Below are 15561 nucleotides of genomic sequence, written 5' to 3' on the forward strand. Positions count from 1 at the left end.
AAAAAAAAAAAAAAAAAAGAGAGAGAGCGCGATTAAAAAAAAACAAACCCAAACCAAAACATGCTGTTACAGTCTGATGAACTTTTTTTCCTATTGCTCTTTAGATATGAAACCATTGCAGAAACTTTTAATAAACCAGAATTCAAATCATATGCAAGAAATTGTCACGGAACCACTCTACTCATTTGCTCAAAACACTGCCCAGCACTACCTTACTGCAAGTGTCTTAAGGGCTAGCGATGCTTCACTCGCCTGCACCCTGCGCGAACTGTGGATGGATTAGCAAACCTGAATTCACAGTATGAAAGGAGAAGAAAGGAGCGCTTGGAATTTCGAGGTTTTGTTTTGCAATTTCAAGGCATATAACGCAAACTCGTCCTCCTCACAGCTCACCCACCTAGTCTTGCTCAAGTGTGAAGTTGCTGCCAGGGCTGGGGACCCCGGAAAGGCAGGGGTAGCTCTATGCTAATATTATTACAGCGTTCTGGACCCTGAAGCACTATTACAAAACACACCCTCTGGGTAACTTACTCAGAACTTATCGTCTAACCATGTAAACCAACCATAACCTAACACTGGTACTAGAGAAGGGAAGGCTCCTACAGATTTTTTAGTAAAGCACATCGCTTTTCTAGGAAACCGCTCAGTACTTTTTAAAAAGAATAAACTTCGTTATTCACTTCTTTAACTTACGATAGCCACGTAAACCAAACAAAAGCTTCACTGCCATGCCATCATTTCAGGCAAGATCCAACTTACTTCAAGGACATCCTTTAGCAACAGGCAGGAAAGCTGCTCAGTTAACATTCCTTTCTCACACTCCCACTGTCCTTCACTTGAAAACGATGTGCAAAATCAGATCAAAAGACTAAAAACAGAAGAAAACGGCTACTTTTAAAAAACATACTTGGAGGTTGTTTTGACCTGTTCCATCCACTAAAAACAAACAAAACAGATAGCTAACGTCAAAAGATGCAATCATACGAAATGAAGATGTGAAAAATCCCTCTCTGCTTTCCCAGCAAGATAATTTCCATCTCAGCTTTCCTTTTCTCTGCTCACTTTAAGAAGTTCCAAATTCTTTCATAGAAGGCCGATGAAAGACAGCTAGAACCCTAACGCTTCCTCAACTGCTACTCCCAACTTCGAGCGGAAGTGGGAATAATATCGTAAGAAAAATAAATATGTTTACTGAGATGAGAAAGGGGATCATGCTGAGGAAACGGCAAAACTCGAGTGCACTCAATACGCGCAGAACTCAGCTAAAAACCAAAAGTCGACTCCCAGGACCCAAATGACTTTTTAAGAAACGTTTCGCAGAGCTCCGCGGAGCGAATGCTGATCTATTTGCTGGTGTACAAAGCGGGCGTCCCGGGGATTTTGGAAGCCGGGTAAACGCTCACAAGCGAAGCACAACATCCCACAAACTTTCCGACCGAATTCCCCGCGCGGAGCCCGGGACTCTGTCCCCGGCGGTCCCTCCGCGCAGCCGGGAGGCTCCGGCACCGCCGCGCCCAGGGCCGGGCGGCACCGCCACCGCTTCCCGGAGAAGGGTCCCGCGCCACCGCTTCCCGGAGAAACTGCCGCGGGAAGTGCTCGGTGCTCCTGAGCGGCGGGGCCGGGCCGGGAGGCGAAGGGGCTCCGCCGCACCCCGTTCCTCCCTTACCTGCCCGCCTGAAGCGCTTCTGCGCCGCGGCCGGCGGGTCGCCCCGCGGCTCTGCGGCGGTCGCCCTCCTCATGGCCGCCGGGGGGGCCGGAGGCTGCGGTGGCGGCCGCAGGGAGGGCGCTGCCCCGGCAGGACGCTGCCCCGGGCCGCCCGGCCGCGGCTCTAGCCGGCCACTTGTCGCCCCGCGTCCAGCACAGGTACGGGCAGAGGCACGTCCCCTCCGCCGCCCGCAGGGCTGTGCCGGACTCCTACGAAATCCCCGTGTTCCGGAGGGGAAGGAAAAGGGGGGTGAGAAAGAAAGGGGAAAAAAAAAAAAAGATAGTTCACATGCTCCCTCTCTGCAAATCCTGGCGGACACAAAGCCAGCGCTTATCCCCCTCGCTTACCAACTTCGAGGAGAGGGGGACACGGAGGAAAAAAATAAAAATAAAACACAACCTTAGGGAAAGTCTACAGCTCCCCGCTGCCCTGCAGCCTCCGCGCTGCTGCCGCGGAGCCCCCTTTGCGGCGGGGCGGCTGCGCGGAGCCCGGCGCGGCGGCGGCAGCAGCTCCCGGGACGGGGCGATCCCCCCGCGGCCCGGCCCGGCGGCGGCAACTTTTCCGCCTCCAGGAAGCTTTTGGTGTAGCCGGAGGCCGGGGCTGCTGGGCGGCGGGGCAGCGTCCTCCGCTCGGCGGGACTGCGGGGGGTGCGGGAGCGCTGGGGTCCGCGGGGGGGGAAGGGGGGACGGGCGAGAAAGTGGGTGCCCGGGGGGGATTTTCCGGCCCTTTGGGGGGGACGGCGCGGGCAGCGTGTGTGGCCGGACGGGGCATCCGTCCCGCGGGGCTACGGGATCAGCCGCCCCACCGCAGCCCCACTTTGTTTCCCAGCTCCACGGGGCGCGGAGAGAGACGCGGGGGGCGCGGATCCATCTCCTGCGGGCTGAGGATGCCAGACCGCCCCGCTGGGAGAGGGCGGAGGGAAAACATCAAAAAACGGAAAGAGTTTGGAGTTTTGTTAAGAAACACACGAAACAAAACGCTGAGTTCAAAAAATTAAATAAAACCCAAGAACTTGCACCAAAACCCCAGAAGGACCCCCCCGCGTGTGACTCCGGGAGATCCTGCTCTGTCCTGCACCGCTGCCCGACGAGGTCCCGACTCCCCGTAAGGTAAGTTCATCTATTTCGTGTGTGTTTGTGTTAAAATGTGTGCGAGGGAGAGGAGAAGAACTCACCATTTCGCTGGGATAACAAGGCCAGATCAGGGTCGGATTGGAAATGCTGAGGCTTCGCCTGCTTCCTCCGCGACATGCTGGCTCAAACATCAGCTGGGGCAGAATAAAAAATTACTAAAAAAAAATCTTCTCAAAATTACGGAAATCGAGCCTCCCCCCCCCAGCCTCCCCGATCCTCCGCGCACCGCGCATGTGTCCTGCTATAATTATGATTATCAATAATGCATTGCGATTAATCATAGAGGGGCTCTTTGAAAGGCGATTGGCACATGGCCAGCTCTATTCAAACCAGCTCGCCTTAATCAATTAGGCGCTGATTTGCTGGAGACCCTTGTCTCTCCGCCGCTCCCACCCAATGAGTCGATCCATGTGGCAGGAGAAGGGGCTGGATTTCCCCAAAGCTGTTTGGATACAGTTTAACCCTCTTAGCAACCAGCTGGAGCTGCATCGCGCCATCCTGGTTACTATAGGAATGTGTCTCCCCTCGCCCCTTCCTCCAGCCCCGACGGGCTCCCCGCGCCTCCCTCCCTCCTTCCCGCAGCTTTGAGCTGCATTTCACTTTTTTTTCTTTTCTTTCTTTTTTTTTTTTTCCCCCAAAGCTCCCCCCGCCTCGCCCACAGCCCGAACCGGTGGAGGGAGGGCAGGGTGAGCAATAATCGATCGGGGGAGGAAGCACGGCGGGGGGCGGTCGGCGGGGAGCACCGACCCCGGAGGGTCGGCCCCGCACCCGGCAAGTGCCTGTGCGGGGAGAGCCCCGGCCCCGCTCCGGCCGCCGCCGGCCCCGCGCGCTACCGCTCGCTCCGTCCCGCTGCTGCAAAAAGTTTTAGGATTTTTTTTTTTTCTTTTCTCTCCCCCGCCCGTCCCCGCATTTACAAATAAAGATCCATTTCGCCCTCTTCCAGCTCTCCCCCGCTCATCCCCCCTCCCCCCGCAACTCCACTTCTCTTTCCATATATCACGGCCCGAGGGGTGCTGAAAATAGGAAGGGTTTGTTTTTTACCTCACACATTCCCAGGACAATTAGGGCGCCGCTGGGAGCGGCGGGCGGACCAGGCGGCCGCTCCGCCCCCGCGCCGTGCGGGTTGGCTGCGCCCGCCGTCAGTCCGCCCGCGAAGCGCGGGGCGAGCGGGGCCGGGGGCGGGCGGTGCGTCCTCCCTCCGCGGCCCCGCTCCGCTCCCCCTCCCGGCCCGCGGGCGCCTCCGCTTCCCCGATCTCCCCCCCTCCCCTCCCGGGTCGCTTCTGACTTTTGTTTCCCTCTCGGACGCGGGAGCGACGCGCATCTGCCCGCCGGAGGCGCCCCTGGCCGCGCCGAGCGGAGCGCGGAGCAGAACGGCCCGGCCGCGGTGCCGCGCAGGGTCCCAGGGCCGGCCGGGCTGCGCTCAGTGTGGCCCGCCGGGGCTCTCCGGGGCCCCTGAGCTCCCCTGCTTGTCCCCGGTCCCGAACGCTCCCAGCACGGGGACCCTGCGGGCACTGAGCTCCTGTCATGGGATACATACATCACACACCGAACTTGTACGCCCGTGTGTTACTTCCAGAGGAGAGGCGTCTTACAAACAAATGTCACGGTCTTGAAATAAAAAGTTTAGTTGCAGAGAGGCTACAGATAACGCTGTTTTTAATATCTCGTATGTCCAGCGCTACACGTGCACCGTGGGTAAATGGCGGGTGTCCCCCCGAGCTCCGCTGTCCGCGCCCCTCCGCGTGTCGCGCTGCTCCGGGCACGGAAAGTTAACTCTGTGAAATAAGCTGAACCGGCAGAAGCAGGAGCGCAGGCGGCTTTTTCCCTCCACCCTGACCCATCTAGTGCTCTCTCCTCCTACTCCCCCCGCTGGATTATTTACTCTTCTATAGGAGCTACTCCTTTTTCCCGTATTAATATTAACAAACTCTCTGTAAAAGCAAGAGGCTGATCAGATACAACTCATTTCAATTTCAAATGAGCCGGTAAAACCTAGAAAGTGAGCGAGAGGAGAAGGGAGAGAGGGACAAATCTTCCCATTCGAGGAACCGGCTCACTGGCGTTTTCTTCTCATTATTAAACGAAAGAGACAGTAAAACGTTTATGAAGAAGGGTTGGGGAAAAAAACAGCCGCAAAAAACAACCAAAAAAACGCATACGAACCGAAAAAGCCTCCCAGGTGCCACTCCAGTATTTAGTCAGCGTTGCAAAGTGGTCACTGACGCTTCTTTTCATTTCTGCACAGGGCGAGCCCCCTCCCTCCCCGCAGCATTCGGTACAGTAGATTTTGAGAAAAAGACAAACGAAGCTATCAGCGGGGATGATGTTGAAGAATGAAGATAATAATGCTGCTATAGGTGGTACTTCACATGACATTATTTTTCACTGAATATTTAAAGAGATGTTTCGGCAGAGATGGATACACTCAGCGCAGGCTGTCACCCTCCTTACCCTGAGACAGTGGGAAAGAAACCGAACCTGAACGCACAGAAGCGCACACGTTACTCACTGCTAGCCACACGTAGATGCACACAAAATACCCACGCGGATCTATTGCATATTTGTGTCTGTATTTCTAACTATATCAATCACTCCATTAGCTTCCTACGGTTTCTAAGCCAGACGCTCTCCCAAAATTATTCGCGTTTACAATTTCATTATACTTTTGCCGATTAAGCTTGAGACAAATTTCCCCAGATGCGCAGTACCTTTACTTCGTGGCTGGAAAAAGGCGGCCGTGGACCAGTAATTAAAAAGCAACAACAGCAACAACAAGAAGAAAAAGAGTAGTTTAAAGAAAAAGAAATTAATCCGGAGAAATTAAGTTTTACAACTTTTTTTTTCGTTTCTCTTCTCCTCGCTAGTGCTAAAGCGGCGCCTGGTATTTCATCCAGGACCGGTTGATTATTTATTGTTTGTTTTCCTCTTCTTCGCTGGGGGCCGGGAGGGGTGGGGAAAGGGTGGGGGCAGAACAGCAGTGCCAGGGCTAGAAAAAAATCGGTCTTTATTGTTGTTGATAGCAATACATCAATTAAACGTCATTGTCTCTAACAGAAGTTGTGAGAGTTCACAAGCGTAAATACTCTGATCTCGGGTTTTCCCTCTCGAAGCTCCAAATGACAGTGACATATTTTTCCCTTCCTGCCACACCTTGGAGATTTTTTTCCCCCCTCGGATTATTCTTTTTAATGGAGGTGGGAGGCTTTCTAATGTGCTTCAATGCAAATCAGCCTGACTGCAAGACACCCGTGGTGGGGATCGATCTCCAGTTCATTGAGATGAGCACTGAAGGGAGATGGTAAACAGGGGATAATTTGCAGTTCATTCTGCTGAGGGACGATTCCAATGAGATGCATCACGCTAGACTGGATTATTGTTATTAAGGTTTGCGATCAGACACAACACCCGTAACACGGTGGGGTTAAAAGCTGCGCAATCCCCTCATATAGTTACAATACATCGTTAATAACGATCTGGGGTGCGGGGGGGAAATCCAACTGATTTAATATTTTGTGCACATGCCCCCCGACCCCTCCTGCCCGAGCCGCTCGGGGCTGGCGGCAGCTCTGCAGCAGAGGCAGCCGAGGGTCGGGGCAGCCCAACCTGCGGCTCCGCGCCGGCCCCGCTGCCCCGCACGGCGGTACCGCCTGCGGGAAAGAGCCTCCCCGGTAACCGGGCCACTCGCACGGTCATCCTGCGAAAATACGCGCCTTCCAATTAGCAGGGCGCTTGGTCTTTATATTTTTTCCCTTCCTTCTCTTCCTCCTCGTTTTCTATGTTCTCTTTTTGCCTTTATTTTAGCTGAAAAAGCTGCACTGCACTGGAGTTGCAAACGGCGCTGCAGCTGACCTCGCAAGTTTGCCGTTTGTCAGCTAACACAGGTTACATATATTTTAGAAATGTGTGTAATTAGGGGCTTCCAGATGCTGCAGTCAGCTGGGAACTTGGCTTTATGCTCCGATGTATAATAAACTTTTGAGACAGTCCTGGGGCGCAGCTACCCCGGGGCAGCAAGCACCAGCTCTCCGGAATTGTTTTATTATCAATAGCCTGGATCATGCTATTCACTATGGACATTTCAAGTCCTGTGACTGTGTGGGTTTAGGTATAACTACTTTTGTGGACATGCTGTCAGCTTCCCCCTTCCTTGCTCTCTCTTCTGGCTTTTTTTTTTTTTTCTTCTTTTTTTTTTTTTCTTTTTTAATTCATTTCCTAATGGTAATTCTCCAGGGGGAAGGGAAAAAAAAAAGGGGAGGGGGCACCAGAATTGAATCCTTCTCCATTATTACTGACAACTAATAATTGATCATTGCTCACAAACACAAGCTTTTAGCCGCATAATTGAATCGTAAGCAATACGGGTTGAGCCAAAGGAAAAAGGGGAAAAAAAAAACAGGGAAAGAACCTCTCCCTCTCTCTCCCCTAAATCCCAGAGAATCTCAATGATGGGGACTCGTCCGCCCCCGAGATAAAAATGACTAATGCCATAACCAGTCAAGGTGGGATTATTTAATTCAATTCTTTCTTTACACATTTGCTGCCTTTTGTTTGACCTGATGGCCGGCAAATTTTTACACCTAGCTGTCCCTTTTGAGTTTATTGATGAAGGTGCTTCTGAAATGATTATCAAGAGATTTACAGCCATCACTACCCACCTACGGGAAAAGTAGTAAAATCAATCCCTCAATCAATCAGACCCCTCTGTGCATATCTTTTTAATCTGCTCTTTTAGCTGTTTTATTACAACACGAGCATTAAATATGTTTGTTTCAAATTTAACACGAATGCCTCCGAAGGACTCTGTCAATTTAGACATAAATCATGAAGTAAACAAGCTAGATGGAAAATTCTCTTACTCGGGCAAGAGAGTTAAAATCCAAGAAATAAAAATATATCCCACATCAGTGTATAGGCAACTATTCTGCATCTGCAGCTCACAAGGCAGGAAAAAAACATACAGACAGATAAATATGCAGCACTGCAAAAGATTTCTGTGCACTTTTACATGACTAGAGAGTGCAAGTAATAACAAATATTCTCACCCCCTGAAGCCTATCGTTATTTCCTCTATTTGACATCTTTTTATATTAGAATGTATTATTTCCCATGTTAAAAAATAAGAATTTTTTAAAATTAAATACCATACACTTGAGAAAGTGTCTTGATTCTTGATTTCAACATTATTATTGCTCCCAAGATATCACTCTATCCTTTATGTACCTTTTTTTTTAGGTTAAAAAATAAATTAGAGAGTATTTCAGATAGGCTGCTTAGGTCAAAAAACTTTCTCACTAATTTGTTACACAGTGGTCATCAGGTATGGTCAGAATGAGTCTATTAGTTCTATAGAGAACCAAGAATTTTATTTGGTGCCACAGGGGAAGTTTTCTCTGCAAGCCACATGCCTCTGCATCCCAGTTTAATTTTTTTTTTTAATATCCTAGTGTATCACAGCCATATAAAGCCACCATGTGGCTCCACCAGAGAACCAGAAGTTTAGAAATGAAGTGACAGAGATTTCTCCAGCCCTAGATTGAAAAAAAAAAAAAAGAAAAAACAAAACCTAAAAACCGTTCTGGGCTACAAAGACATCTTCCAAAGACATATTGTTATGTCTCTCATCACAGAAATACCTCAGGATAGGACAAGGGAAAAAAAAAAGAAAGAGACACTGAAATATGTACATGTCAAAAGAAGAGTCATGAAAAAAATACATCTGATATCAGATGATGAGCTATAACTAGCTATATCAGTCAAGATTTCCTCTTGACATCTTGCTTTAAGAAAAGTGCCTTTATGCAGTAGGAAAACTTCACTCAATTGCTCTGCATCCAGGTACCTATTTATGAGAGTCTTAGTATTGTTTTTTAATAAAATACATAACTATAACTTCTTTGTCAAAGAACTGTTTAAAATAGTATAAAATATGGAGGTGGGAGCCATTAAAAAGCAAATGAAGGAGTAGGACCAAGGGAGGTATTTTCCAGGATATTTGAGGAAAAATATGTGTTCTTAAAAAAGGTGTTCCCTCAGGATTTGCTTACCTTTGAATCAAAATTGCACAAGAGTTCTATAGTCTGTCAAAATACAAATAGAAGGCCAAAATTTCACATGACAATTTTTTCTGTAATAGAACCTACAGATGATTTTTTACAAGGTAGTCATGTGTTGTTGGCATGAAAAGAATTTTGCTGTCAAATCAGATTTACAGAGTGTGCATTTTTATTTACATTTTAAGGTTTCATTTTAATCTGGAGAATACATAGCGATTAAAGAATAAACATGCTTCAAGCCTCAGGGGAAATGTTGCCTGTAGAGTCCCAAATTTCTTGCCTAATGAAATGAACCTGACAAGCCCTCTCTTTTTCATGACATATTTTTGATTCGAATACAGTGGAAGTATTTGTAAGTACATGCATTTTGTTTGCATAATATTGAGGTGCCCTGATTAATGCATGGTGTTTACAACGTGAAAATTGTCATGCTCTCTGCATCAACACACGGAGCTGGCCTGGCAGCCGCTACTTGCAATAAAGTAAATGCCTCATGAATAATGTTCTGCTTTCCATGCCTGAGCTAAGCAGAGTCCTCCCCACGCACCTTCTGCCCCCAGTTTGAGCCAGCCCGTTAAGAGAACTGGTCTGCGATGGCACTATGCAGCACGTACCTCTCTGAGTGCAAATATTGTTCCCTCACAGACTTGCACATGCACTATCTGGTCCTGTGGGGAGCCCATTTCCTCGTGGAGCAATCTGATCCCCCAGCCACACTCTTACAGTTTTCTTTTCTTCCCATTAGTGATCATATAATGTTCAGATGGCAACAATAGCCATTACCTACCTCAAAAGGTAACTCCAGGAGTTTCTGATTTCTTAGAATAATTCCACAGCAGAAAAGAGAGGAAAGAGTTGAGCGCTGAGCTGCCAGCCAGCCCTACTGAACTATCAGCAGATACTACATCAGTGACCCAGAAAGAGCCTTGAAAACTGCTGCTTCATAAACTCAAGATCACACAGCTACCACCTAGAAAATGAGCCTCGCAGTTTCCTTTCCTTACGTAAGAGAAGCTCAAGTAACAGGATTCAAAGAACAATCCTCGAAAAGAGACTTAAAAGACCCTTCCTCAGAAATCCAGAAACCAGATTTGGGGTTAGAAAAATTGTTTCCATTCTTCATATGCTTTATATAGTAAGCCTGGACTTTCATCCTGGCTTTATAAACTATCTCTTGAATCTCACCCTGAGTTACGTATTCTGTGTTTCGGTCCTTCTTCACAGAACTTCAAATTCCCTCTCACATGGAGTGTCCAGGGCTGCAGAACACATCTATTTGCATGTTGTAAGCAGCTTTCTGCAGACTAACTGGCTCTCCCCACGACTGTACACAATCATTAAGCTCATCTGAGCTTGCTCCTGGCCACTGACACCCTAGAGGTACTGCCTGAATAAGAATTTAAAGCTTGAGTAAGTTTTAGATAATACTAAAGGCATTTGGTGCAAAAATCCTACATGCAAAGACAAAGGTAGACCCAGTTTGGAATGGTTCAGCAATTCAACCCATCAGTATGTCACACACATCCTGCAGCAGGCAAAGCACATCAGGGAGAATCCTATTTGAGTATAAGACAACATGCTACGTTTAGGAATAACTTTCATCACAGTTTGTAAAACTCAAGGATACAGCATATATTCATTTCTGAGAACACGAGAAGCTACTTTTCTTGTCCTCAGAAGTTTGCAGTGTGAGTGCCCAATCCTGAACATGATTGGTGACATTCATCCTTGTGCAGGAAGCAGAGCATTGACAGCACACCACGAGCAGTGTTTCAGTCTAGAACTGCACCTGAGCAAATCTGGAGGAGGGGATAACTGTGATGATGGAACACGTTTCTGACCACTGTTCATCACTGCCCCACACCTGGAAGTCACTGTCCCACCAGTGAGCTGAGGCAATTGTTACGGGGGTGCTCTGCCAGTCTGTGCTGCACCAGCATGAGGAGAAACGTTTGCACGACATCCTTGACAGCAAGGGATGGAAAGCTCTTGCATGGGCAACAAAGTGTGATGCAGTAACTTCTTAAACTGTTCCAGCTGTTTGCAAATACAATATGCATCTAAGCCCCCAGTCTATACAAACTGATTTCTGAGAGGAGCTGTATTTGTGTGAGTGTGCCAGATCAGGCCCATTACTAACTTCAGGAGTGTAAACAACTGTTATATAAAGGAAAGATTTAGAGAAGGCATCAGTGACAATGACTAGCATGTAAATCCCATACCTCTTAGTAACAACTCTGTTGTTAACATGTTTAGTTGACAGTTCCATACCTTTGCAGTCCCATACATTGTAAGGCTGGCAGTCACTTGTTCTGTCTCTCGAGTTTAGTCAACCTGGCTTCTTCTGCTGTTGAAGCAGCTTCCATTTTCATGCTGCACAAAAGTAGAGCTATAATACACAAGAATAATAGTTAAATTAAAACATAGAGCCAAATGCATTAGCAATGTACTGAATTAAGTGGAATTAAAGAAAGGATAAATATGGTTCATTCCTTTCTCCAGCTTCAGTACTGTCCTCTCCAACCCTGTACATATAACGTCACAACACAATAACATTGTTGCATTCACTCTGTTCAAGCAGGATCATTCACTTTCTCTTTATTTCACTCCTAGAATTTTCAAATAGCAAAATTCAATTTCAGGCAGTGCTGCTCTCAAAGGGCTGCCAGACCTGCTGCCCCTTTGCCCCACTGCTGGCAGATGGCTGGAAAGTGGAACAAGCCCTGCCCGTGTGCAGCGACGGGTCACGCTCAGCAGAAGCAATTAGGTAAACTCAGTGCAAAGGTGAAAGCGAGATGGCCGTGAGCCTAATGGGGGAGACAGATTGGTACCCCTACATTTGGGGCCAGCACTGGCACCAGCAGCCCCGCGGAGCACGCAGCTGCCCAGGGCTGCAGAATGTTCAGTAACACGTTCCTGTGCTATAGACTGTGCCTTGGGAGGGGCCTGCGTTTAATGTTTTGCCTAGAGCAACAAAATCCCATAACGGGTGCTGGTTGCCACATTCAGGGAAGCCTGCAGGAATTGCTTGCTGGTGACTGGGAAAGCACTCACTGCTTCTCGAAGCAAAACAACTATGACATTTTCGGAGTACAGCTCCTTAAACCACCTGTTCAAATCTGCTAATCGCGGGTAATCTCGGCTCTTCAACGAGATTACTCAAAGACAATCAAAATACTAAATAACGAAAGACAAAACCAGTTACTGGTAATTTGCATCCTTTTTTTTTCTGTGATATCACACTATCTTTTTTTGTAGTAATTGTAACCTGTAGCACACTATGTAAAGTTCTCAGAAATTAACTATAGAATATGCTTCGATTTCTTATTATTCTGTTTCCTTATTGTCATTCTCATAAAATCAATCCAAGTGATAACTGGAATGTCTAGAAACAGCCAGAATTTAATCTGGAGGAATTACACACAAGTATAACAGTCCTGGAAGAGTATCTGCTCAAAGGAGCTATGCATCACTACAGAGAATACAATGTTCTGTGCTTGAAGCTTTGGCATATATCTGCAAGATTATTCTAATTTCAGTGTAGAAATCTGACACTGTGGAATACGGCTTGGAAATGTGCATATTATAAAACTTAAAAAAAAAAACCCTACACAATTTGAACTTAATTGAAAATACTTTCATTTTTTGGCAAACCATACTGTAGATGTTTACATTGCATTCAATAAATATTAGCCATAAACCCTACTCTAACTCCAGATTTTGCTAGGCCCTAAATTTTCAGAAAATCCAGTTGTCATCCCAAATTCTGTACCCAATCTCAGAACCATTTAGGTAGGGAAGTCTTCAGTGGTGCAGCAACACAAGGCCAAAACTGCCTTGGAGGCACTTGGTCTCAAGTGTGCCACAGGTCCTGTTTTCCTGTGGATCCCACGGTTTCAGGATATCCAGGAGGTTTGTAGGTAAAGCTTGTTAAACCTTAGAAGAATACAAAGGATATTTTATAAAGCTTCCCTTAAAGGATTTTTTTCAAACCACATGGATGTTACTGGATAGGGATTTAGTCTATCCAAATAAAATCAGTTGCACTTTTCAGTACAAAAGCACAAATTTATCAAGTGGCTCAGCTGCAATGTGTTCGAGGTTCCTTGACATTGAAAGGTTGGATCAGATGATCTTTTGAACAGCCTGGGCTATTCTATCATTCCATAACAGGGCAACATGATTTTACATGGAATTACATTTTTTGCATTCTTGATGCTTTATTATATCTTTCAAAATAAAAGAATATAATCTGGACTTTATTGTTGAAAGAATGAAATTGCTTGACTGACACATGATAGTGAAACAATTACATTAGAAGCTCTGGCTCTTTTATTTCTCCTTCACTCAGAAAAGAGCAAAAAAACCCCTGGATTTGTTCTGAACAAAATTGCAATACTGCAGGCTAAAACTTTCCTTCTCAATCTAAAAACTTTCCTTCTCAATTTAAATTCATTTTAAATTGTTATGCTTTACAAACTTCCAAATGGGATTCTAATTGTTGACAGACATTTTACATTACATGTGTCTATCACTTTGATTTAATATGCATTTTCAATGAAATTTAAAAAAGGCCTCTAAGGTGGCAATTTAACAGCAAGACATGCTGTGAATTTTAGATATAAAAAATATCTAGTTTTCAAGGATTTTTTGTACATGTGAAAATGGCCCTCCAGAGAAAAAAATAAAAAAAATTGGAGACTGTCTGTATGGCTGAATTATCAGAAGCTAAATATCTCCAAGAACATTACCTACTGTTTTATTCAATCACAGTCATCAGAGGCAAATCAGATTTTACATTTATGAAGCATTTCAATGGTGCACTTCAAAAAGTGTTAGCCATGAAAGAAATAGAATGTATTTGGAAATCCTATGTCTGGTTTATTACATCCCTGATTTAATTTGCTTCTACAGAAAACCCACATTGAAATGTCTCTAAGTAATACATACTTGTTGTCAACTTTGATAAGAGACATTTGAAAGGAATTCTCTGGAAGATAAGAGCAAAGCAACTTTTTCTGTGTCCCTAAAAGAGTGGAAACCAGCCCTAGGAGAGCATACAAGCTGCAGCAGAGACCTCTTCTATATCAAGTCTACTTTTGAAATCATCAGAACTGTAGTTAATGTATAAAGCCTAAGCTACAGACATTGACAGCACAGTGGGAACAACTCTGCATCTTTAACTTGGAATTTCTAAAACAAAATATTAGCTGCTTTTAAATACTTGCATTTTCTTCATGACTTGAATACAAACATCTTGGCTTTGGCTTATTTTATATAAATAGACTTAGATCATCTTGTTTTAGTGGTCCTGCAGGGTGTCCCAAAACCTACACTTGATGGCAAGAGTAAACATTCATTAAACTTCAAAGGCTGCCAAAAAGTCTAGTTATTTTGATTTAGGGGAATAATTTAAATTAATCCCTATGTTTGTGTAGAAAATATGCAATGTAATCCATTTCTCTGTGTCCAGCTTCAAGTCACACTGGAAAAAAAAAATATTGCTTTATTAATGTTTCCTGTTTTGAAAAACCGGAGAAAAAATTTAAGATTTCATATATTTTTTAAGAATTCTGTCTTAGTGACATTGAGTAACAAATATTATAATACACAACTGTGTAGTTATATCTCCACATAACTGCTGTTAAACTAACACACACAATGGACTTCTGCAATGGGAGTAGTAAAACCAGATTTTATGTTTGTTTGTATATATATATATATATATATAAATAATCCTTTTTTAACAAAAGAGTCAATTACTCTTTTTTTGAATGGCTTTCTGCCTTAGCACCCCAACTCAGCTGATGCTGCTGTGCTACAGAAAACTCACAGTCACCTTTCTAACACATCTTCCTTTTTTTGCTGAACCCCTCTTCAAATTCAGGAGAAACTTTAGTAGGATGGTTTAAAATTATTTTTTACTTTAAAATGAATCCACTCTTCAATCAAAGAAGCATGTACAGCATACTGTGTCAGAGGCACACTGAGGAAAAAAATAAAAAGAGGGAGAAGCTCTGCTATTGTAAATCACTGTAATGCCACTGAGGCCAATTTAGACTCACTGAGGTTGTGGCCTAATATTTGTGCTGAAATGTTGCAGCTATAGCTGTATCCCTGAGCTGTATAAATATTTGTTGAAAGCTGACTGTTAGGGTGCAAGGGGTGGATTGCTCATCAGCAAATAGTGAGGACCCTTGTCTCTTCACCTTTCTTAAGGAAACCTTCCACTTTTTGGGGGGGGGTGGGAATTTTGCCTGAGTACATATATGATCCTTCTCACTTTGTGCCTGGATTATAGTGTGTGCACTGAAACGGTAATTTTAATCTGGACTTTTGAACTTGCACCCGTCTGACTGTCCAGCGCTGATTCATGCCATGTACTGTATATGAATGACCAGCAATGTTTACAAAATGAATTAGCTTGACTCCAACTCTCCAGCCAGAAAGTAATCAAAGTGAAGAGCCAAGCTATTTCTGAAATTCCAGCTTCCCCAGCTAGAAACTGCATGCTCTGTCTTGCTAGTCAGCATATTAATGTAAAATGTACATGTTCTATACTGCAGGACAATTAATAACAGCAGTGATTCCGAGCAGTCTACAGACATTAACTATTCCACCCCCAAACTGCTCTTGTGTGGTGGGCAAATCTAGCTGCAGCATATGGTAC

General features: G+C 45.4%; 1 protein-coding gene across 5 annotated transcripts in view; it reads right to left on the reverse strand.

Annotated features, from left to right (window-relative positions):
* Window positions 1–5760, reverse strand: part of SALL1 (spalt like transcription factor 1) — a 17856-nt gene extending 12096 nt beyond the window's left edge. The window contains exons 1-2 of one of the 5 annotated variants that reach the window (XM_017816105.1): window positions 5547–5760; window positions 2880–2972 (exon numbers count right to left, since the gene is read on the reverse strand). In XM_017816105.1, coding sequence (XP_017671594.1) covers window positions 2880–2955 — 76 coding nt within the window. In that variant the 5' untranslated portion in view covers window positions 2956–2972; window positions 5547–5760. Of the gene's footprint in view, window positions 1–2879; window positions 2973–3064; window positions 3434–3752; window positions 3789–3819; window positions 3842–3879; window positions 3899–5546 lie in introns of those variants that run through there. The other 4 variants (XM_017816104.1, XM_017816106.1, XM_017816103.1 and 1 more) reach the window with 4 other exon arrangements.
* Between the last annotated feature and the right edge of the window lie 9801 nt (window positions 5761–15561).

This window comes from Lepidothrix coronata, unplaced genomic scaffold (genome assembly GCF_001604755.1).
Source record: "Lepidothrix coronata isolate B3197 unplaced genomic scaffold, Lepidothrix_coronata-1.0 Scaffold54, whole genome shotgun sequence".
NCBI lineage: Eukaryota > Metazoa > Chordata > Aves > Passeriformes > Pipridae > Lepidothrix > Lepidothrix coronata.